The sequence below is a fragment of the Lepidochelys kempii genome, chromosome 1, assembly GCF_965140265.1.
Source record: "Lepidochelys kempii isolate rLepKem1 chromosome 1, rLepKem1.hap2, whole genome shotgun sequence".
In the NCBI taxonomy this organism is placed as follows: domain Eukaryota; kingdom Metazoa; phylum Chordata; order Testudines; family Cheloniidae; genus Lepidochelys; species Lepidochelys kempii.
The window spans coordinates 256,969,036-256,991,248 of NC_133256.1; the positions used below are offsets into that span (position 1 = coordinate 256,969,036).

The 22,213-nt window shown below is 49.9% G+C and overlaps 1 protein-coding gene across 5 annotated transcripts in view; it reads left to right on the forward strand.

Moving 5' to 3' along the window:
• Positions 1-1,071: 1,071 nt before the first annotated feature.
• Positions 1,072-22,213, forward strand: part of MICALL1 (MICAL like 1) — a 29,755-nt gene continuing 8,613 nt past the window's right edge. The window contains exons 1-8 of one of the 5 annotated variants that reach the window (XM_073325923.1): positions 1,072-1,198; positions 9,277-9,325; positions 13,193-13,334; positions 14,534-14,637; positions 17,020-17,156; positions 18,374-18,966; positions 19,519-19,582; positions 21,557-21,918. In XM_073325923.1, the coding sequence (XP_073182024.1) occupies positions 13,250-13,334; positions 14,534-14,637; positions 17,020-17,156; positions 18,374-18,966; positions 19,519-19,582; positions 21,557-21,918 (1,345 nt within the window). In that variant the 5' untranslated portion in view covers positions 1,072-1,198; positions 9,277-9,325; positions 13,193-13,249. Of the gene's footprint in view, positions 1,199-1,239; positions 1,805-5,145; positions 5,220-9,276; positions 9,326-13,192; positions 13,335-14,533; positions 14,638-17,019; positions 17,157-18,373; positions 18,967-19,518; positions 19,583-21,556; positions 21,919-22,213 lie in introns of those variants that run through there. The other 4 variants (XM_073325915.1, XM_073325900.1, XM_073325908.1 and 1 more) reach the window with 4 other exon arrangements.

The following is a 22,213-nucleotide window of genomic DNA, read 5'->3' on the forward strand; positions in this document are numbered from 1 at the left end:
ATGCAGTCCATTTTTCTCCCCTGGGTTAGTAAGTGTGAAGGGAAGGATCTGCATAGAACAGCACCAACAAAGCACACGCCCTACCGCACCCAATCTGAGTCACACCCCACTCCAGACTCACTCATCTAACCAGTTTCTGATTTGGTTTCCAGCATCCCCCGCTGACGTACACACCACGCCTGCTACCAGATACCCAGGTACACGGTTTTAACTGACACTGTAAACTCCCTGGGTTGGGCCTGTGACTTCATTATCTGGTAAGCACCATGCATACCTATGGGGCTGTATACAGAGGGTAAATAAATTTTATTCTCAGTATGGTCTTCATCCTCAAAGAAAACCTGCACAACACTTTCCAAAGATGAGCCTGAGAGCTTAAATTCATTACTCTGCTAGACACTAAAAATCATGGACTGAACAGAAACACTGGATTTATGGTTTATTACAAACAATGTGGAGTCCGGTGCCTGAATAAATCTGTTAAGTCTTTAAAGTGCCACTGGACTCCTCCTTGTTTTTGTGGATACAGACTAACAGGGCTACCCCTCTGATGTAACTATCTGTAACCCATTAACCCCCCCCCATCCCCCTTTCTGTCCTATGATTGCAGAAGTGTTAAAGGGCCACTCTACCTTGAATGGTCCCTTAAAATACAAGTGGTAACTATTATACTTATAAAAAGAAAAGGAGGACTTGTGGCACCTTAGAGACTAACACATTTATTTGAGCATGAGCTTTCGTGAGCTACAGCTCACTTCATCGGATGCATGTAGCTCACGAAAGCTCATGCTCAAATAAATTGGTTAGTCTCTAAGGTGCCACAAGTCCTCCTTTTCTTTTTGCGAATACAGACTAACACGGCGGCTACTCTGAAACCTTACTATACTTATATGTTGCACGTAGCTGAGCGGCTTCAGGCGGGGAGATAGGGGAGAACCTTTCCCAGCCCTAAGAGCTCCCTGCAGCTCCAAAGCGTGTCTCTCCCACCAACAGATATTGTGCCCATAAAAGCTATTGTCTCACCCACCTTCCTTTTGGCTCTATTATTATTCTCAGTGCCAGGAGAGCTGGAAGCCCCCCGTGGCTAATAGCAGGCACTCAGGGAGCCCCTTGGCACATCCCCTTCCCCTCCATGGCTCGCTGCGAGACCCCCGGCGTGCTCAAACAGCGGACATGCCCAGGGACAGCTGGACACGAGGTACCGGGTGGCAATGCGGGACACTCCCCCTTGTCCCGGGCTATGCCGAGCGCCCGGGCCCTGCCCCATGGCCGGTGCCAGGCTGGGACCCTCCCCGCCGCGGCTCGGGCCGAGGCAGAGCCGGGGCGCGGGGCTGGGCGGAGGAGCGGCGGGGACAGGTCTGAGCAGAGCCCGGCGCGGGGAGGGAGGCGCAGCCGGCGCCCGCAGGGGGTAGGAGGGAGCTGCGAGCCGCGGCGGGGCACGGGGCGCAGCGGAGCCGCGGCACCGGAGCCCTGCGATCCCCGCCCCGCAGGCGGAGCCCCCCGCCCGCCGGGGCCGAGCGCAGGGACCGGAGCCCGCAGGCCGCTCCCGGCAGCCGCCCAGGCCCGAACCGCCGCCCCGGGCCGGAGAGCGCGGAGCCCTGCCCGCCCCCCATGCGGCTCCCCCCGGCGGCGGCGCCCTGACCTCCGGATCTGCCCTGATGTCCGGTCCCCGGGGCGCCCTGCAGGCCTGGTGCCGCCGCCAGTGCGAGGGCTACCCCGGCGTGGAGATCCGCGACCTCAGCAGCTCCTTCCGCGACGGCCTGGCCTTCTGCGCCATCCTGCACCGGCACCGGCCCGACCTGCTGTGAGTACCGGGGCGGCAGCTGCACCAGGCCCAGCGGCGCCGGGCTCGCCTGAGCCCCGACCCGGCCCCCGCCCGGCCGCCCGGGGGCGCCGCCCCGGCCCCTTCACGGGGCGGGGAAGACCGCACCTGGGAACCCTGAGGGACTGGGGGGACCCTGGGACAGAGGGGTAGGGCCACCGAGAAACGCCCTAGGATAGGGGAAAGGGGGCCCAGGGACCCCCCAGCTCCATGGGGCAGAGGTACCGGGGAGCCATCCTCATACCTGGGCTATAGGGGAGGTGTCCCTGACACCCAGATGTGCAGGAAGCTCTGGGACCCCTCCTGCCTCTGGGGTTGACAAAGGGCGTTAACGGAGTGTCTTTTAGTCCTGGGATTTAAGGAGAGTAGGGGGAGCTGGGCCAGAGGGGCAGCGCTCTGGGGTGGGATGCTTGGAGACTGGCTCCTGGGTGTTTGTGTGTGGGAGCACCTTTAAAGCATTTCCTGGACTGTAAATGCGGTTCTTTCACATTTATTGCATCTGAACAGCCGCATCCCTTGGAATTTAATACTAATAATACATTACATGTGTCTAAGGTCTTTAATCCATGGATCTGAAAACATTTTATCAACCCCATGAATTAAGCTTCGAGTATCTGTTGTTTATTACCCACGTTCTACAGAGAGAGAAACTGAGGCACAGAGTGGTTATGTGACTTGCCCACATTATCCAGTCAGAGTTGGGAATAGAACGCAGAATTCTTGATTCCCAGTCCCCTGTGCTAATCACAGGACAAATTACTCTCCTTATTTGAAAAAATAAATAAAAATAAAAATGAGGCTTGGGGAAGGAGCCCTAACCCCTATCTCTGGAACTGTCACTATCAAATCCTTCAGGATAATCTGACCAGGACAGTAGGAAGTAAATGGGAAGTGATGTTCCTAATACCATCCCATACCCTGTCCTCCCCAAAATGGGCCTAGACAGTATTACTGCAGCTTGTGTCTGATATGCTCTATTCTGTTGGCTAAGGCATTTTTGCATTTATTTTGAAAATTCCCAGTGCTATCTCAGTCAATAAGATTCTTCCTTTCCAACAACTGTTTATAAATGCAGAGCATGTATGGACAAAGCGCTGGAGAATATGCTGTAGGAAATGATCCTGCATTGGCCAGGAATGAGGGATGGACAACTGTTACCTAACAGATGTCCATCCTAGGCTCCTGTGATTCCGTATGTATGCATATTTTTCAGTGGAGGAGGGTTGTGTGCTGATTCAGCTTCTTCCTGGTCTGATTAAGTGCCAGGGAGGAGGGCATGCTGCTTCAGTGGGGGACTTTCTGATCTTGGGTTAGGGGAGTGCCAGGTGCAGGCTTAACTAGTATAATGCTGCGCTGAACACCAGAAACGAGTGGTGATGACAGTGGAAAATAGCCACTAGGGCTTCCCACCATGCTACTGGCTTGGAATTTAGTATTCTAAATTTTGCAGGAGGCTCTAGGGTAGAAGGGGATGGACTGACAGACAGATTAATGAGAGGGACAGAGACAGGTGAGTTTGGAAATGGTGTTGCTGGGGGTGATGCTCTCCTCCTAGAGAAACCATATAACCAGATAGGCAGCTGAGATGATTCCCACTCCTCCCCCCAAGCTGCATGCTGTGGCCAGCTCAGAAATCCACCACCTGTCTGTTCCAGTCTTTGCTGCGACTAGTGATCTGATGCTCTCCCCTTGCCCCCAGTATACACATTTCTTCTCACCCATAGGCAAGTCTCTGAAATCTGACATACAGCACTGCATGTTCCTTCCACAACCAAGGCATTTTTCTTACCACCCCAGCTGAGGTTGCTTAGCACAATAGACTCCTCTTTTGTTTAGGTGCCCTCTGGATGGCCTTCTATTCCAATAAAGATTGCTACCCAATTAACAGGAGACACTGTTTTAATATTAATGTGGCTGAGGAGCTGCAGCACACATCCTGTTGCAGAACGGGCCCATGTAGTTAGGAGAAGGCACATGGGCGATGGGTATAATAGACCCCTGGCGCTGCTGCAGTTGCTGGACCCCCCAGTTGCGGGCTTTTGGGGGGAATTTTTTGATTTATTATGCCCCATGCAGGTTCCGGGGCAGCTGAGGAGGCAGTATGTGCTATCCAGCTCCCTGGGTTCATCAGTAATCTCCCTTGATCTGGCCAATGGGGGGGAAGTGGCGCTTGGGCCTCTGGCCAGCTCGGGGCTCCTCTGTCTGACGGGGGGCTGCTCTCGGCGCTCCTCCAGGTGTGTGTGGGGTGTCTCAGGGCTCCAGCTGCAGGGGTGGGAGGTGCGGGCAGAAGGGGCGGAGCCGGGGCTAGCCTCCCTGAAGGGGGGCTCCAACCACCACCCATGAGAAGGCGCTATCTGAACAGGTGGGCTAGAGATCAAGTCTATTGCCTGCCTATTTCAGGAGTCACCTGCACAATGCTCACCGTGGGTCACTAGTGTGGAAGATGCAAACTAAAACAGGGATGAGTAGCAATTCATACCGTTTTTATTTTTGCATTTATCTTGGCAATTGAGGGGCTGAAAAGCAAACCAACAGGGCCAGCATGAAAGTGAGATACCCAAAACCCTACAGTAAGCACCCCGAAGTCATCTGAAGGCTTCTGCGTTAAGTGGAATTACCATCCCCTTAAGCAGCGGTCATTGCTCTTAAATATCAGTGGGCTCAAATCTGTTCCCTGGCAGATGTCCTAACTAGGAGCATCTCAGTTAAGTGGAGTGAAATGTATTGTAAAGACAGACCTAGGGCCTTACAAGGACATAGCAAGTTAAGGAAGAATTTTTCAAGGGGTGGTCGAAGGGTTTGTGTCATCTCCTCTGATTTCAGCCGCTTCAGCATGTCTTGATTTGGAAACTCAAGGATATGGAGTAATAAATCTCTCAGACAGCAGAGCAAAAGCATTCCCCCTGTTCTTCTAAATTGTATTTATAAAGCACCTTCAATCCTCTTGGCAATAGGATCTGGCTGGTAATTGTGAATAGCCTTCTACTACAGTTGCATGGGCTTCCAACGTGATGGGCCATTCCAGCCGCTTTCAGACAACTGTGCTGCTGCTGCTCAAGCCGATTGCAATGGTGTGAACCCAAGAGACCCTGAAGTTCTGGATCCACATGCATTCGTATGCTAACACGTTCCAGCTCCATCAGGGTGTGAAACAGCATATGCATGCAGCGGCTGTGCTGAGGTGGATGGCGCTCAGTCATGGAACTCGCTCCTGTGTAGTAATGCTCACCCAGCGCTCTGCTCCGTAGGGTTTCTCCTGGTTCTAGAGTGTCTCAGTTTGTGTCTCTCCTATTTATCTATCAGTTATGTGTAAAGCATCGAGCCTGTCTATTATCTGGATGCTCTTGCTGCATGGGGTGTCTGAGTGTTCAGCCCAGAACAGCTGCTGTACCCCCAGGTGAGATGTACTTGTCTTGACAAGTTCTTCCCCTTCACCTCCAAGCTGTTTGAGAAGAGGGATGTGATGCCTTTTCATGAAATTATGCAGAGACCATAGCCTGTCTCTTGCCATTGTTGAAATTAAAGCTAGTTTCCATCCTTGCTCTCCTAAGGCCACTCAAACGAGTCCAATTAATTTGAAATTCCACAGGTGGGATCTTATTGCTGGGTGTGCATACACCATCCTGGAAAGCTTCAGGCAAACGGGACAAGACTTTTGGAAGCAAGGAGAGTCTAAAAAAAGCAATGAGAGGTGCAAGTGCTCAGCACCTTTAGAATCTGGCCCAAGATAGCTGAAGTTGGGCACCAAAACAGAGGGGTGTTAAAAAGATGAGCCTAAGCAATTTGCTGCTAGGGTACTGTGGTCTCTGGGACTAGGCACAGGATTGGGAGTCTGGAGATGTGGGTTCTAATTCTGGTTTTGACCCTCACTGGTTTTGTGACCTTGGGCAAGTCACTCAGTTTCTCTGTGCCTGTTTTCCCCATCTGTAAAATGGGCAACAAAGGTCAGTCTCCTGGCTGAGACCTGGACTGAGATTCTGAAAATTTGGAAAAAGAAAAGGAGTACTTGTGGCACCTTAGAGACTAACCAATTTATTTGAGCATAAGCTTTCGTGAGCTACAGCTCTCTTCATCGTACTCCTTTTCTTTTTGCGAATACAGACTAACACAGCTGTTACTCTGAAAATTTGGGTTCAATTTGTGGCTTTGCCACAGACTGTGAGTGTGACCTTGGGCAAGACACTTAACTTCTTTTTCCCCATTTGTAAGACTAGAATAATATACCCAGCCCTACTTCACAGGGGGCTGAGAGGATTAATTAGCTAATGCTTGGTCAGTGCTTTGAAAATCTAAAGCACAATCTAAGTATTTAGTGGGCTTCCCTTGCAGCTTGGTGAAGCAGGAAGCAGCTATGTATGTGGGAGAATGAACATCTCTTCCCATTTCCTTGCACTGCTGCCTTGCGCGGAGGTTGTGGAGGGAGACTTTCAGGGTATAGACACCGAAAGAATAGGACAATGTCTGGCCTCGGCATTTTTGGTGGAGAGAGAGAAGTAGACGTACATTGAAAACGAGAGGAGAAGGAGGGACACACCATAGCAATATCAGATCTGAAATATATAGTCTGCTTCGAGTCATTGGTTCAAATCCCGGCAGGGTCAGCTCAACTATTCCTCTTTGAGAGAGGTAGATTTCTATGCAGTATGCTGTGTGGATTTTTCAGACAGGGTCTTAAAAGCTGAAGTCCTCCCTGGTATGTGTGGCCATTAAAGAGCCCACAATGTATTTTGGAAAAATACAGGAGTTTGCTCTAGTATTTGCTGTACAAAATGCCCCCTGGCTCCCAATATCTTGTGGGCTTGTTGGCTGCTGTCCTAAACCACAGAGGCCACTACTGCTGCTGTATCTACGTAATTGGCAAAGCACTTTTGGATGAAAGATGCTATATCCATGGAAATTATGACTCCAAGTGTGTTCTGCTTTGTTGGGACTTGCTGAATCAGGGCAATCATGCTCCTGGGATGTCTTCCAGGAAACTGATTTAATAATGAGGAATGGTAATACAGATGCTTCATCAGGACAGTATTCCCATGAATCAGGTATTATGGGACTGCCTTAGGCTGATGCCAAAGTAGTGTTATGTATTTAGTGAGGTGCCAGATAGTTGTGAAATTCTAAATTCTGGTATTTCAATCCAGGAGTCGCCAAATAAAGCTAAAGGGGTGTATTTTCCTGGAGGCTTACTGATCTGCAGCACCCAAATGCACTGGAAGGCCCTACCCCAATCTGTATTAGTTATTCCCTCCCTGGGTGCTGTTGTGTGCCCCAGGGAGCAGAACTCGGGCTCCTCAGGACCATATTATGGAGATCTAAAAGAAGGAGTGTGAGGGACGGGAAAAGAGGGGGATGGGCTGAAACCTATCCACCATTTGTGTGCTACTTTCTCACCATCTAGATCTGAGGGAGGAGACCAAGTGGAGTATAGTGTTTGTGGAATTTATTCTCTACAATCAAAGTTGAGACCCTTCCACCCTGCCTTACTAGCAAAGCAACCTGTGTCTTCACACTCCCAATCTTTGGTAACTCTCATCATCATCTTCTTTTCACATGCACACCTCACCCACCCAAGCAGAATGGGCCTGTCTGAATAAAGTGGTTTTGGGTTGGCAGAAGAGATTAGGGATAGGGGTGAAGATTATTTTGTATTTGGTCTGGCTTTGGATGCTCCTCATTGGCCAGTGCTATGGTTGCTACAAACTCCACCAAAACCAGTGCCCAGTTTCCAAGCCAATCATGTACACAAGGAAAGCTAGGAAATTCAAATGACAGTTATTATTTTTGAAAAGGGAGATACAAAGTTCACATACTCCAGTCAGCCTTCACTCTGGTCTCGTGTCACTTCTCTCGTGTTGCTGAGCTTCTTGTTTTTAAGAAAAACAGAATGAACAAAGAATTCCCAGACCAAAAAAGCCCTTTAGTTTGAGTTATGATCATAAATATTTATGGGGAAAACACCTGTATGGACCCTTGTCTTTAAAAATAAACCACACAGACAGCTGTGAGCCAGTAAATCCAAAGTTAAGGTTATGGATGATAGAAAAAAATGCCAAATATGAAAACGAAGAGCATCAATAACCTTAACTTAACATCAAATAACCTTAACTCAGCCCTTGTATTCCCACATCCTCCCATTACAAGGTACAATGCTCAGCATACATGGGGATGCGGGTTGGGGTGTGTGTGGACACATTTGTATGTGCCACTTGCTTGACCAGGGTCTAGCCTCCAACTCCACCGGTCTTTGGTGAGAACAGCAACACCAATGTTTTGCTTCTGAGCAGAGGAAGTATATTCTTGCTGTGTCAGAGACTGTGACTGGGGTTTATTTCAGTCTCTCTCACAGATTTCCTGTGCAACCTTGGGAAAGTCACTAAGGGACTTTCTTCCATCCGTTCTCATGCTGGGAGTAGTCTTATTGCCTGTCTTTGCACTAAGCTTTGTTGTGAAGCTAAACTGGGACAGTAATGATGAGGACATTTTGTTTTCAGTGTAGCCACAACCAGTAAGATTCCTCCTGGGTTAAAGTACTAAATGTAAGTAAGAGTGGCCCATTCTGACCTTTAATTTCTGGGCTTGTGTCCTCGTCTGTAAAAGGGAGATGATACTTATCTACCTCACAGGTATGCTGTGATGCGGAGTTCATTGTTTAGTGTAGAATGCTGAGATCATCAGCTGGACGGTAAAAAGCACAAAGTGATGCTGTCATTACACTTCTTATGCACACCACAGACATATGCAACTCGTATCCTATATTTTCCTCACACCAGGTACTGGAAATCTTACAACCATTTTAACCCATTACTCTCCACACTGGTTGGGCTTCCCCGGCACAGGATATTTTAAACCCTTGCAGATAGGCTACATATATGCTCCACTGGCTATGATTTAAGTTGTCTACAGTTGCATGTGAAATGCCAGAGTATGCTATGGTTTAAAGTGTTCCCAGATGCCTAGATTCTTGTCTGAGTCAGCAAGGCATCCAGTGTTTAACATTTTATCTAGCTGCAATACTGTATTTGATTGATCATCTGCCTCAGATGGGAGTGTTGGGGAGATGAGGGCAGAGTTGTTGTAGTCTGGGACACTTTTTCTGTATTTCTCCATGTTTGGGGTTTTTTTTATGCGTAATCTTAAATCTTCTACTCTATCACAGTGGGGCTTCAATACTGGCTGGAGCCTTTAGGTGCTATTGGAATACAGATGATGATGATAAAGTTTGAATTTCCTGGCTTTCAGCCCTTTGTGTTTTTTCAAATAACAAAATTCTCTTATGGTCTCTTGCCCTGTTTGCAGTCTTAAATCTACTTTAAGAAAGGTTTTGTTTGTCTGGGAGTTAGGCTTTTTGTTGTTGAAATGCCCTTGTAATATTGGTTGTCCCTTGAACCTGTTTGTGGTGTCTTGCAGAGCCATTCCTCCCCTTTCTCATATCACTCCTCTGTGCTTTCTTGTTCCAGAGATTTTGATTCACTCTCCAAGGACAATGTCTACGAGAACAACCACCTGGTGAGTCCCCCTGACGCCTTGCACTGAGGGAAAGAGGGAGTCATGGACGTGGGAAATAACATGATAGACTACGCAGTGTTGGCATAATGTGCACTCGAGGGCTGGGGGATGTAGTGGGAGTCATCTGTACAAGGCAATCTGTTCACTCTGGATAAGGCAGAAGCTTACCTGGGTGAGTTAGGGGACCTAAAGTGTCTTCTTTCGCACGTTCTAAGCTTCCATTAAAGAAAATATAAGCTTCTAGTTTGTCGTTGCCAAGATAACTTTCCAAGTGGGAAACCAATGTGGTGGCATCTTGACAGCTCCATTGTTTCTGCTGTTCTGAACTTTGCCAAACAGCTGAAGATTGAAGCTAACCAGAGTCTGGTTAGTTTCACAGCTGCTGTTCCCAACCTCATGGGCATCAGTACATCTGTCTAGATTCTTGTCAGCTTCACAGCGCTCCTTGGAAAAGCTATCATTTGCAGTAGAGGCAGGCACTGGAGTTAGTGACAGGGGAGGAAGGCCCAAAAACCAGAGGCTGAGAGTAGAGTCGAAGATCAGTGACCACATAGAATATCAGGGTTGGAAGGGACCTCAGGAGGTCATCTAGTCCAACCCCCTGCTCAAAGCAGGAGCAATCCCCAATTTTTGCCCCAGATCCCTAAATGGCCCTCTCAAGGATTGAACTCACAACCCACATCTTCCCTGTCTTCCTTGCAACAGCCAGGAGGCATGGGTTGGCTTAAATTAGTGAGACCCTCCTCCTTCACAGCAGCCAGGAGGCTCTGGAGGAGAAAGGAGAGAGAGAAAGCTCCTGTCTCTCAGCAGCTAAAGGTATGGCAGAGCGGGAGCTTCACATCTATCAGACACTAGCCAGAAGCTGACATAAAAGATGGAGCCCTTGAGCATGGTCTAGGGACAGCATCCTCATACTTCCCAGCAGCTGGTGGCAGGAGAGCTGGGTTTCTCACCAGGATGGACTTTCATGTCTTGACAAGTAAACGACTGGTAGATGTTTTCAAGTTTTGTTTGATGGGATGCACAGCAAAGGTGCTAGATACACACAAACCACAACCGGAGCAGCTCCTAGTGAAGTATCACGCTTGAGGAAGGAGCGGTTCCTGGGCTTTGGTGGCCCAAAGGGCAGTATGATCCTAGGGGAGGGATATTCCTGAGGCCAGCACAGTTTCTGGTGAAGTGATGGACCCAGAAGTGGTGTGGTGCCAGGTAGAGCCACTGCTCTAGGAGAAGACATGATCCCAGGAGTGCCCTCCGTGGAACAGGACTGAATATGGTGTCCTGGGGATGATAGTGCTTCAGTGAAGCAGTGTTCCCTCACCGCCCCATCTCCTCCAGCAAGCCCCACTGTTTGGTGCTCACTGGGGTTGGAGAAATATACTTATTTGTTCCCCTTTGGCCTGAGAGGTTAGTGGTGGAATGTGCTTGGATCCCCTTGTGGCTACCAAGTGAGTGTAAACAGGAATCCAGTGAGAATGGAATGGTGAGGTTGTCTGACAATATATGACATGGGAGAGAGCTGGAAAGTCAAGGAGCCATGGAACATAGGCATCACCAGGGCTCATGGAAGGCTTGGGTTCAAACGAAAACAAGTCAGAGGAGCAGCTGGGGATCCCAGGAGTTCGCCCGAAATAATCACACACTCCCATGAACTGAGCTACAACATTTGGGGTTCATTCAATCTCGGAGCTTCCCATACACTATACTCCCACAATGGGATTCTAGCCCTGCTGTCTTCCACAGTCAGTCTGCTTAGACCCTTAGCCCTTCTGCTGTCTGGCTCTGCCTGTAGAGTATTTGTGAGCCCCTTTATGTTATCTCAGGGTTTGTTTTGCCAACCCTGGTTGAGGCACTTGAATGGCAAAGTAGCAGGCCTCAGCAATCCTATCTCAGGGCAAAGATGCAGTAGGTCAGCTACAGACATCTGGGCTGCTGCCAGAGAAGCAACAGCAAGCACAGATATTTCGCTGCAGTGAGGGCAACAGCTCCCTCTGTTGGGCAAGCTTTGATGGCACCACAGAGTCCAACCATGTCCTGTGTGCTGGGCCTCATTATTCCTGGCTGGCAGATGTCCTGTTTGACCACGAATTTATCTGTCCATGAAGGTACTTTATCTGCCCCCCATCCCAGTAGTATCTGCGCACCCTACACATAGTAATGGGTATATTCCCCATAACACTGCTGTGAGGCAGGGCAGTATTGTTGTCCCCATTTCGCAGAGAGGGAACGGAACCCAGGCACACACAGATTCCAGGGCTTGCCACAGGTCATACAGGCAGTCTCAGATGGGGCTAGCAATTGAACCCTCAGCCCCCATCCAGTGCCTTAACCACAAGATCATTCTTCATCTCTGAAGATGAGACTGGAATCTTGGCACGGTTCCTAGTGTGGCAAGTGCCCACCTGGCTGAAACCACTGTCCCACGTAGTACTACTGGGCCATGTTATTGGTGGGAGACTGGAGACTGAACTTCTTGCTTTCTCCCCACTCAGGTCATAACTCTGAGGAGACTTCCTGGAAAGAGTTGGGAACATGGTAGAACAAGCACACTGGGTGCTATAGCAGGGGTGAGAGGAGAGGGGAGGGGTGATGGCTGGAGGGTCACTGAGAACAAGGGCACCTCCATCACTAACCATCCCTCCTTTTTATTTCCTCTGATATGCAAGTATGTCCATGAGCCTCTGTTTTCCACAGGGTGGATTTGATTTAAATCAAATTGATTTAAATCATGATTTAAATCACTAGTCAGGAAGACTCAATCTAATCATGGATTTCTACATAAAAGTGCATTCTTGTTGGTTATTATAACCTTAATACATGTTCTTCACAACTCAGAGATAGATGTAGGTTTCATTTTTAGAAGGTACACATTATACATTTTTAAACAGTGATTTATTTTGAAAACTTTTCAGATTAGTTTTACAGCTGTATCAGAAAATGAATGATTGTTTGGTTATTTCATTTATCAGAAGTAATTGAAGCAGATATTTATGACGTCATTTTGGGAGGTGAACTATCTCCAATTCAACAGGTTAATTATTAATATTTGGAGAATTTTCTTGCTATGCTGTACTAGGAGAAGAACATCACCAGACAGACATTTAAATTGTTTTATTTAACTAAAACAACAATGTTAAGTATTGTGGATTTTTTTCTTCAACAGCAAACATAATATTTTAACAAAACAAGCATATGTCCCTTGCTTCTCACATTTATCTCCAGACTTCTTCTCCTTGTCCAGATCTATTCCACCCGCAACAATCTTCTATTCATTGAACTTTTTGAAACTTTTCACTTTTAGAGAGAGGTAAGGGATTGTCTCTGTGTACACAAATTTGCAGAGGGACAGTAGGGTTCAGGTCTGTTATTTCTCACCTCTATATATTTTAAAACATTTTTGCTGTTAACAAGCATGTTATCTCTGGAGACACAAATCCACAGTTTGAGAACTGCAAAACTAAGCATCTCTGATGGTATCTTCTAGACTGAGCACTGAGTCCCATTGGGTAGATAGAAAGATCAACCTAAATAATCTGTACAGAAGCCACTGGAACCCCATCCAACTGGGTCCCTAATCCATGAAATATTTGAACTCATTTACAAAACTTTTCTTAAACATTACATGAATATATTGTCTCATACTATAGAATTAGAATTTATAATCCCTATTTCATGCTGAGATATCTTTGAGCTATAACATACCTGAATTAACTATCTTTAGATAGGTTTTTTTCCTCAAAAAGCATTTTATCCAAAAAATCCGATTTTTTTAAAAAACTTTTTAAAAAATCATTGATTTTTATCCATCCTGGTTTTCCAGTGGGCTTCAGTTTTAACTCCTGTCCTCCCTCTCTGGAACTCTCACAGGCCTTTGAGTTGGCAGAGCGGGAGCTGGGGATCCCCGCCCTGCTGGATCCCAACGACATGGTCTCCATGGGGGTCCCCGATTGCCTCAGCATCATGACCTACGTGTCTCAGTATTACAACCATTTCACCAGCCCCAACCAAGGTGAGAGCTACGGCCTATCCTTCCAGCTTCCGCCCTGACCCCCTCTGTGTTATTTAAGGGAACTCAACCATGCTTTTGCAATCTCTCACTGTGTCCCTCTCCACTCGGGTAGTGAACTCATCACAGCTTCCTGTTTCCAACCCAGTGCTTCCTTTTCCAGCCCAGCGCATTCCTGTGGAATGTGCCACTTCAGGAAGTGACTGGGGAGGAGCGGGGGTGATTTGGCCTCCTTAAGTTAGCAGAAAGTATGCTTGAGTTAATCACCATTCTCATAGCCCAGCAACAGCTGGGAGGGCAAGTAGGTCTCATGGCCAGGAAGTTGGTGAGGAGAGAGTACCCAGATCTTCCCTTGTTTCCATCTTCCTTTGGGGATAGGCATCGCAGCCGCAGGTGCTGTTGTACTTCAGGGTGCCCTGGATGGTACCTGGCTCTCACTGGTCCCACTTGAACAGTGAACAAAGGGCGGGGGGAACTGGAGTGATAAGAAGCTTAGTGCCAGCTGCCCAACAGAGCATCTTTCCTGTAGGGAGCTGGGCTTCCCACTCATCCTTCCTAGCTCTACTCCCCTGATCTAACCCCCCAGCCCATAACAGCTTATAGTAAACCTCCTCCTGTCTAATATGCACACCAGCCCTTCTCAAGAGAGACCCTGTGTCCGATCTGAGGACTCCGTCCAGGTGTTAACAGACTACAGGTGCTCCCCTCCCTCCAGGTGTTAGTGAGTGTCAGCCCTGGTAGTAGTAGGGGTTTTGTCATATCCTGAGGTCTGCACTCAGGAGCGTGAGCCCCAGGGGGCTGTAATAATACTTAGCACTTACCCAGTGCTTTGTATTCTTTAAGCATTATCTAGCTGATCATCACAACACCCTGTGAGATAGTTAAGTGGTGTTATCTCCATTTTACAGATGGGGAAACTGAGGCATAGAGGAGGTGAGTGATTTGCCCAGGGCCACAGAAGGGAGTCATCAGAGCTGGGATTAGAATGCAGGGCTTCTTGATTGTCAGTCTTATGGCTAATCCATTAGCCCATGCCTCTCCCTCCTTCCTGGAACAGGTACTGAGGTGTAAAAAGTGGTGAGGTCCCATCATGGGTCACAAGGCCAGATGATTTTCCTACACCATGTGCTTTGGATGAATCATCCACTTCTGTCAGTGGCTGATTCCCCTTTTTCTCTTATTCTCTCTCTCTCTCCCTCCAGCCAGAGTCCCTCCGCCCATGAGGCACCCGGCTGCTGCCTCATCACCCCCTCTGCCAGCTCCCAAGAAGCCTGTGCCTGCAGCGGAGAGCACCCCAGCACCACAGGTACCTCATCTATTGTAGCAAGGTTAACCCCATCTTTCAACTTTCTGTGCACTGTACTCATCAATGGAGCATCTGAGTGAGCATCTGGCACAATGAGAGGAATCCAAACAGACGGTCTGTTGCATTCTCATGGCGATCGGGGGAGGTCCCGGATGACTGGAAAAAGGCTAATGTAGTGCCCATCTTTAAAAAAAGGAAGAAGGAGGATCTGGGGAACCACAGGCCAGTCAGCCTCACCTCAGTCCCCGGAAAAATCATGGAGCAGGTCCTCAAGGAATCGATTCTGAAGCACTTAGAGGAGAGGAAAGTGATCAGGAACAGTCAGCATGGATTCACCAAGGGCAAGTCATGCCTGACTAACCTAATTGCCTTCTATGACGAGATAACTGGCTCTGTGGATGAGGGGAAAGCAGTGGATGTGTTATTCCTTGACTTTAGCAAAGCTTTTGATACGGTCTCCCACAGTATTCTTGCCAGCAAGTTAAAGAAGTATGGGCTGGATGAATGGACAGTAAGGTGGATAGAAAGCTGGCTAGATCATCGGGTTCAACGGGTAGTAATCAATGGCTCCATGTCTAGTTGGCAGCTGGTATCAAGCGAAGTGCCCCAAGGGTCAGTCCTGGGGCCGGTTTTGTTCAATATCTTCATTAATGATCTGGAGGATGGCGTGGATTGCACCCTCAGCAAGTTTGCAGATGACACTACACTGGGAGGAGAGGTAGATATGCTGGAGGGTAGGGATAGGATACAGAGGGACCTAGACAAATTGGAGGATTGGCCAAAAGAAATCTGATGAGTTTCAACAAGGACAAGTGCAGAGCCTGCACTTAGGACAGAAGAATCCCATGCAATGCTACAGACTTGGGACCGAATGTTTAGGCACCAGTTCTGCAGAAAAGGACCTAGGGGTTACAGTGGACGAGAAGCTGGATATGAGTCAACAGTGTGCCCTTGTTGCCAAGAAGGCCAGTGGCATTTTGGGATGTATAAGTAGGGGCATTGCCCTCTATTCAACATTGGTGAGGCCTCATCTGGAGTACTGTGTCCAGTTTTGCGCCCCACACTACAAGAAGGATGTGGAAAAATTGGAGAGAGTCCAGTGGAGGGCAACAAAAATGATTAGGGGGCTGGAGCACATGATTTATGAGGAGAGGCTGAGGGAACTGGGATTGTTTAGTCTGCAGAAGAGAAGAGTGAAGAGGGATTTGATAGCTGCTTTTAGCTACCTGAAAGGGGGTTCCAAAGAGGAAGGATCTAAACTGTTCTCAGTGGTAGCAGATGACAGAACGAGGAGTAATGCTCTCAAGTTGCAGTGAGGGAGGTTTAGGTTGGATGTTAGGAAAAACATTTTCACTAGAAGGGTGGTGAAGCACTGGAATGGGTTACCTAGGGAGGTGGTGGAATCTCCTTCCTTGGAGGTTTTCAAGGTCAGGTTTGACAAAGCTCTGGCTGGGATGATTTAGTTGGGGATTGGGCCTGCTCTGAGCAGGGGGTTGGACTAGATGACCTCCTGAGATCCCTTCCAACCCTGATATTCTGTGATTCTCTGGGACATGAGAGTGAGTGAGTGAGTGTGTGTGTTTTGGTGTGTGTTTTGCTTTGTGGTGGGTTACATTGGGAGAAGGGTTCAGCTTGAGGAATTCTCTTTCTCTGGAGGTCTTGGGAATTAAATGCTGCTCACCACCTGCTTCATTCAGTGAAGAGGGGGAAGAAAGTGCAGTGTGCAATGCAAGATTGTTCTCTGAGAAGCCAAAGGTTCCTGTGTAACCCCAAGACCCTTCCCTTTGGGGATGATGGAGTAAGGACACAGTCACTGGGATGGGTGTGGGCAGGGGATTGCCCTTCCCTTCCCAAAACTCTGCCTCAGGATTCAACAGCAGGCAGGGATGTCTCTTCCCTGGGATGGACTAGGGCTGTGACTGAAGCCCCTGAATTGGGTAGGGGTTAGAAATGTCCCTTTCACCTCTTCCCTTCCTGGATCGGGCAATGGTTAGGAAGGAGGATGAGGATGTCCGTTCTGTGCTGGGACAGGACTCAGGGAGCCTTCCTGGGGATTGGGCTGGGGGATTGGGACAGCCCTTTCTCCGGGACTGGCAGGGGGTGGGCTGAAACCTAAATGTGGGGGGTGAGATAATTGCTATTTCTTTATATTGTCCTGTTCTTCTGGGTGGGGTTACACCCGAAGTTCAGCTGCTGAGCAGATCTCTCTTCTTTTACTGCAGTAGTGCCTGTGGCCCCAGTCAGGATTAGGACCCCATTGTGCTGAGTGTGGTACAGACGCTTCGTAAAAGACAGTCCCTGCCCCAAAGAGCTTCCATTTGAAATACACTCTGTCTCGATTGCTGCCCCTCCAGTCTGCACTCTCCTTGTGTTCTGCCTCAGGATGATGTTGCCGAAGGCTTGGCGGAGCGATCCCAGCGCAACACGCTCAGCAGCACCTGTGCGGCCTGCCACCAGCACGTCCACCTGGTTCAGCGCTACCTGGCCGACGGCAAACTGTACCACCGCCAGTGCTTCAGGTAAGCCGCCTGCAGGCCCAGAGCAACCCTCCATCGCTGCTCCTCAGCACAGGCAAACTGTACCGCTGCCAGTGCGTCAGGTAAGCCGCCCCCAGGCCCAGAGCAACCCTCCATCGCTGCCCCTCAGCACAGGCAAACTGTACCGCCGCCAGTGCGTCAGGTAAACCACCCCGAGCCCCAAATTAACCCCTCCCTGCCTGAGTTGACCTGTAGCCACAGCCAGGTGTTACCACCAGATTAATGTTGTCTGTGTGTTTGTGTGTGTCAGAACACTGACACTGAGGTGTTGGAACAGACCAGTAGGCCAGTCCAGGAGCCTGTCTGCAGCCGTGACTAATGACAGGAGCTTTTAGAGGAAGGCAAAACAAACTCTAATACATATCCCTGTGCAGTACTGTCTGATGGCAGGAAGAGGATTTCTACCTGTTGCTGTCTCATACCCTGAAGACTGAGGATTGAGACCTTGGTAACTTTACCCTACATGTTGTATCTCCAAATGTTCTCTTTAGCAACTTCTCATTCTTTATTGACTGTTTTGAGTGATTCACCTCAGTAATATCCTGCAGCCGTGAGTTCCATGGGTTAATTGAGGTAAAAATAGCCTCTTTTCTCCATGTTCAAACTTTCTGCCTTTTAATTTCATTGCATCCTCCCTCAGTCTTGAGCTTATTTCTCTAGATTTCAGCGTAAACAATGGTAAACCAGATGTCACTACAAGAGCCCTGAGTGCCCTGGCACCTAATTGATCTTACAGCCACCAGCTGCACTGAAACCAACTGGAATCAACCAGCTCAGCTCTTGTGGTAGTGAGTGCTTGAGTGGGCTTTTCTTTTTGGCTCTCATTGTACATAGTAAGGAGCAGGGCTAACTTCCTTATTCCTGATTTGAATTACGGTAGTGCCAAGAGAGCCCTGTTCAAACAAGTAGTGAGACAGGCCCTGCCCTGAAGAGCTTATAGTCTAACTAAATATGGCAAAAGGTGAAAGAAAGATTATTATTTCCATTTTATAGACAATGGACAGAGGCAAAGAGAGATTGAGTGACTTGCCCAGGGAGTCTGTGGCAGAGTTGGGAACTGAACCCCGGACTCCCGAGTCCCAGTCTAGTGCACTAACCATATGGCCATCCTTCCTCCCTCCCTCAGCGTTTTAAATCTTCCCTCTTGTAGAAGGCCCTTTTCCCACCCTCTCAGGACAGTTTGTGTCTCTCTCTGGCAGGTGTAAGGAATGTTCCAGCACACTACTCCCTGGATCCTATAAGCCTGGGCCAGAGTTGGGCACTTTTGTGTGCACCCAGCACCGGGGCAAACTGGGCCTGAGTGGGAGGACGGAGTGCAGGCCCAGTCCTGACTTTCAGCACCTGGGCAAGAGGACTGAGGCTGGGGCAGCCACTGTGGGTGAGGATGTCCCCCCCGAGGAGGAGGGGAAAGAGGACGGTGTCCAAGTATCCCTGGCAATTGCATCAAAGAGCCACCCACCAGGAGAGAAGGAGGCGGGTGCAGCGGAGAAGGGCCACGCACCCAATGGAGCAGAGACAGCAGCGTCCCCTGTCCGTGCAGAGAACGAAACGCTCCGCTCTGAGCCCTGCTCCCAAACTCCACCCAGGCCTCCTCTCCCCAGCAAACCACCAATGCCCAGCCAGGACAAAGCCAGCCCACTGGATGGACGGCTCAAGGACACTCGTCCCACCCCCGCCCCAAGGAGGGGCGCAGACGCAGCAGCCCCGTCACCACCAAGCTCTCACCCCGTCCCTCGGCCTAGATCCAACCTGCAGAGTGAGGCCTCTGAGCCAGGACCTGGCCTGGTGAATGGTAAGAAGGTGCAAGGATGTCGTGTGCGGTGGTCCCCATTTCCCCATTGCAGTGCAGCTTACGCTCAGCAAAGCCTCTGTCCCCGATGAGGCTCAGAGATGCCGTTCCCCAGCCCCTCTCAAAGTGACACCCCCAGATCTCTGATCGAATCTTGGTCTTGATCGCTGAGCCTCAATCTGCCAGCTGTCCCCAGAAGGGGCAGAGTAGTGCAGAGGGGTCTGGTGCCCTAGTGGTACGCAGTATTTGGGCCTGACAGAGTATCTCAATGGCGCGTTAACAGCCACTCTCCCCAGCGCTGCTCCACAGCTTGCAGGAGGCGTGAGTGAGGGCAGCTGCAGGAGGTGTGTTTGGGTTAACAAGATCACCCAGGCTGGAATCTGGCCTGCGTGCTGCGGCTGACACCCCTGTGCCAAGGGGGAAAATGCTGTGGGATCTGCAGAGAGCAGGAGCAGCCAGAAGACAACAGGAAATCCATTGAGCTTTTCATCTGCTTCCTAATGGCCTTTTGGTTTTCTTACCATGTGTCCTGTATCTTTCCCGTTGCCTGTCTAGGTAGGGTACCTGAACCCGGCCCCCCAGTCCCCAAACCAAGAGGGAGACCCACCTCCTCAGATCGGTAGGTCCTTTGGCTTGCCCTGAAACCATATAGAACAGAAGGGATTGTGCATGTGGTTAACTCATAACCTCTCCTTCCAGCCCCACCCTGCCCTGGCTGATCAGCTGGCATTGGGGAGGGCGGGCCTTGTGGCTAAGGCCTGGGGAGACCCCCGTTCTGTTCCAGGCTGGGACTCAGTGCAGGGCTAGGGCAGTGCTTCCCAGACATTTTACTGAGCCCGCTCACCAATTCCGTTTGGTCTCTTTTGCAACTCACCCATTGGGAGTGGGGGAGAATCATAGACCAGTGTCCTTTGCCTCCTCCTCGCCCCACCGAGGGAGCACCAGCTACCCTCAGCAGCTCCATCTGCCCTTGCACCATGACCCTAATCCCCCAGCCCAGTGTGGAGGGGAGGCCTTGGCTGGAGAACATCCCATCCCTCACACACCCTCCAGTGGTGGCTCCTGTCCCGTGGGGCTGGACCCAACTCCCCACCCCAGATGTTGCAATTTGTGGCTCGGGGTTGCAGTCCACCCTGTCATGACAGAGGGGCAGCTGGGCTAAACCTAAGTGGGAAGCTGGCCCCAGCCCTGTAGGACAGGAGCTGCTGCTGTGGGATGAATGCAGGGCGGCTTTGCCCTCCAGCCGCCCTCTTGGGGCCTCCCCTCTGCACTGGGCCCACAACCCGTGTTGAACCTTCCTGCAATCCACTGTTTGGAAACCACTGGCCTAGAGCAAGTCCCTTCTCTCCTTGTGCCAGCCTTTCCCCATCTGTACCTGGGGGGGATAGTGCAGTGTCTGCCATTCAGGAAGACTTGTAAAGCGCTTGGAGATCTTCATGTGAAAGGGGCTGTGGAAAGGCAAAGAACACATTTAGTACTCGTATCTCAATGTCTGTACTTTGGCCTGTTAACCTTTTACCCCCAATCGGGGATATTGCAGATTATGTATTCCTTACGCCATCCGATCTTAAACTGAACTTGCACCCCTTGATAATCTGTATGTTATTCCCTGATAACCAGAAACTTCTGCGCTTAAACTCTGTACTGTTCGCTTTTTTAAACATCATCTTAATAACATTTTTTAAATTTGATTGATGTATTCAGGGTTCCAAGCCACCCTGAATTGGCAACACTGAACAGCTGGGGAGGCGGAAATGCTTGGCTGCCTGGGGGAATGTTCCACTGGGGAACATTCCTGGGCAGGGGTTTCTGTTTTGTGCGTATGGCTGTAATGGTGACACTTTGCACCTATACAATGCTTTTGGTCTAAAGATCTCCAAGTGATTTGCAAACACTGGTCTGTATCATTGTCCCCATTTCAAAGAGAGAGAAACTTTGAGGCACATAACGAGTAAAAGCACCTCACCTGCTTCAATGAGCAGTGGGGCAGTTGGGCACCTGTGACATTTTCTTGTATTGATTATTGGCTGAAAACTGATTCAGTGAACTGCCCCCACTGCATCCCCCTCCCCAACTCATTGTGTAAAGAGAAGTGACTCATGCTGGGGGAGGGGCAATTCTCCAGCTCAGCCAGCATGCCCAAAGATCCCAATAAACAGCCCAGCTGGCTGGAGCTATTTGCTTATGAACCCCACGGCCCCCAGCCATTAGCAGCATGTCCACTAGGGGTGGGAGATGGTTTAATCTTTCTTGCTGTGGTGTGAATGGGGGATGGGAGACCGTCCTCATTTCCTGGGACTGGCCAATTAATATCGTTTGCCAGACAGTGAAATCAGGGCACAGATCTCTGGTTCCCAGCCTCGTTAGTGAGGCTGGAAGGTTTGTGCTTCCCCAGCCTGTGAACCCACGCGCCGAGTCATACCCTCAGCCTGTCTCTGGGGGTGAGTGCTCTGCAGAGAGAAGGCAGGGGGAGCCTTAACCTGATGTTTTCCCCCTTATGAGCAATGTCCTACCTGGTTTGTCGTGAATTCTCTCTTCCATGTGTCGTCCTCATCCCCTCTCCCTCCCTGGCCCCACTCTTCTCTTCATCTAGAGCGGGAGCTGCTGTGAGACCAAAGGACCCTCCATGGATTGCGTTGGTCCAGCCAGAGCCCAAGAGGAAGCCGGCTCCTCCCCCACCAGGCAGCAGCCAGGAGACCCCCATGAGGGCTTTAGAGGAAGAGGAGGAGCAGGGGAAAGGGAGGGAAAGGGAGAGCAGATCCGCCAGCAGGGAGCCCAAAGCCTACAACCCCTTTGAGGAGGAGGAGGAAGGTGCAACACCAAAGAGCACGCCAAAGCAGGATCAGAGTGAGAGCACGACAAAACCCACTCATCCCTGGTACCGCATCACCCCCACCAGCAGCCCCAAGACAAAGAAACGTCCGGCTCCACAAGCACCCAGCGCCTCCCCCCTAGGTGAGTCCCTCCCACACAGTTCCATGCCCAGAACATCCTACACAAAACTCCTGTCTCTGTCCCCTTTGGACACCAGGGATAGGCAGCCCCGGCGCTTTCACCTCTCCAGCAGGCAGGGCAAATCCTAATGTCTATGCCAGCTGGCTGGGCTCTGTGCTACCAAATCCTGCTTCCCATCCAGCCTCACAGGGTGGGGGTCTGAAGGGTCTCGCTCCTGAAGGTGCCTCTTGAAGTCTCCATCTGTAGCTGGTGTGTGTGTGTGTGGGTATTTGTTACTTCCCGTTCCCCTCTGACC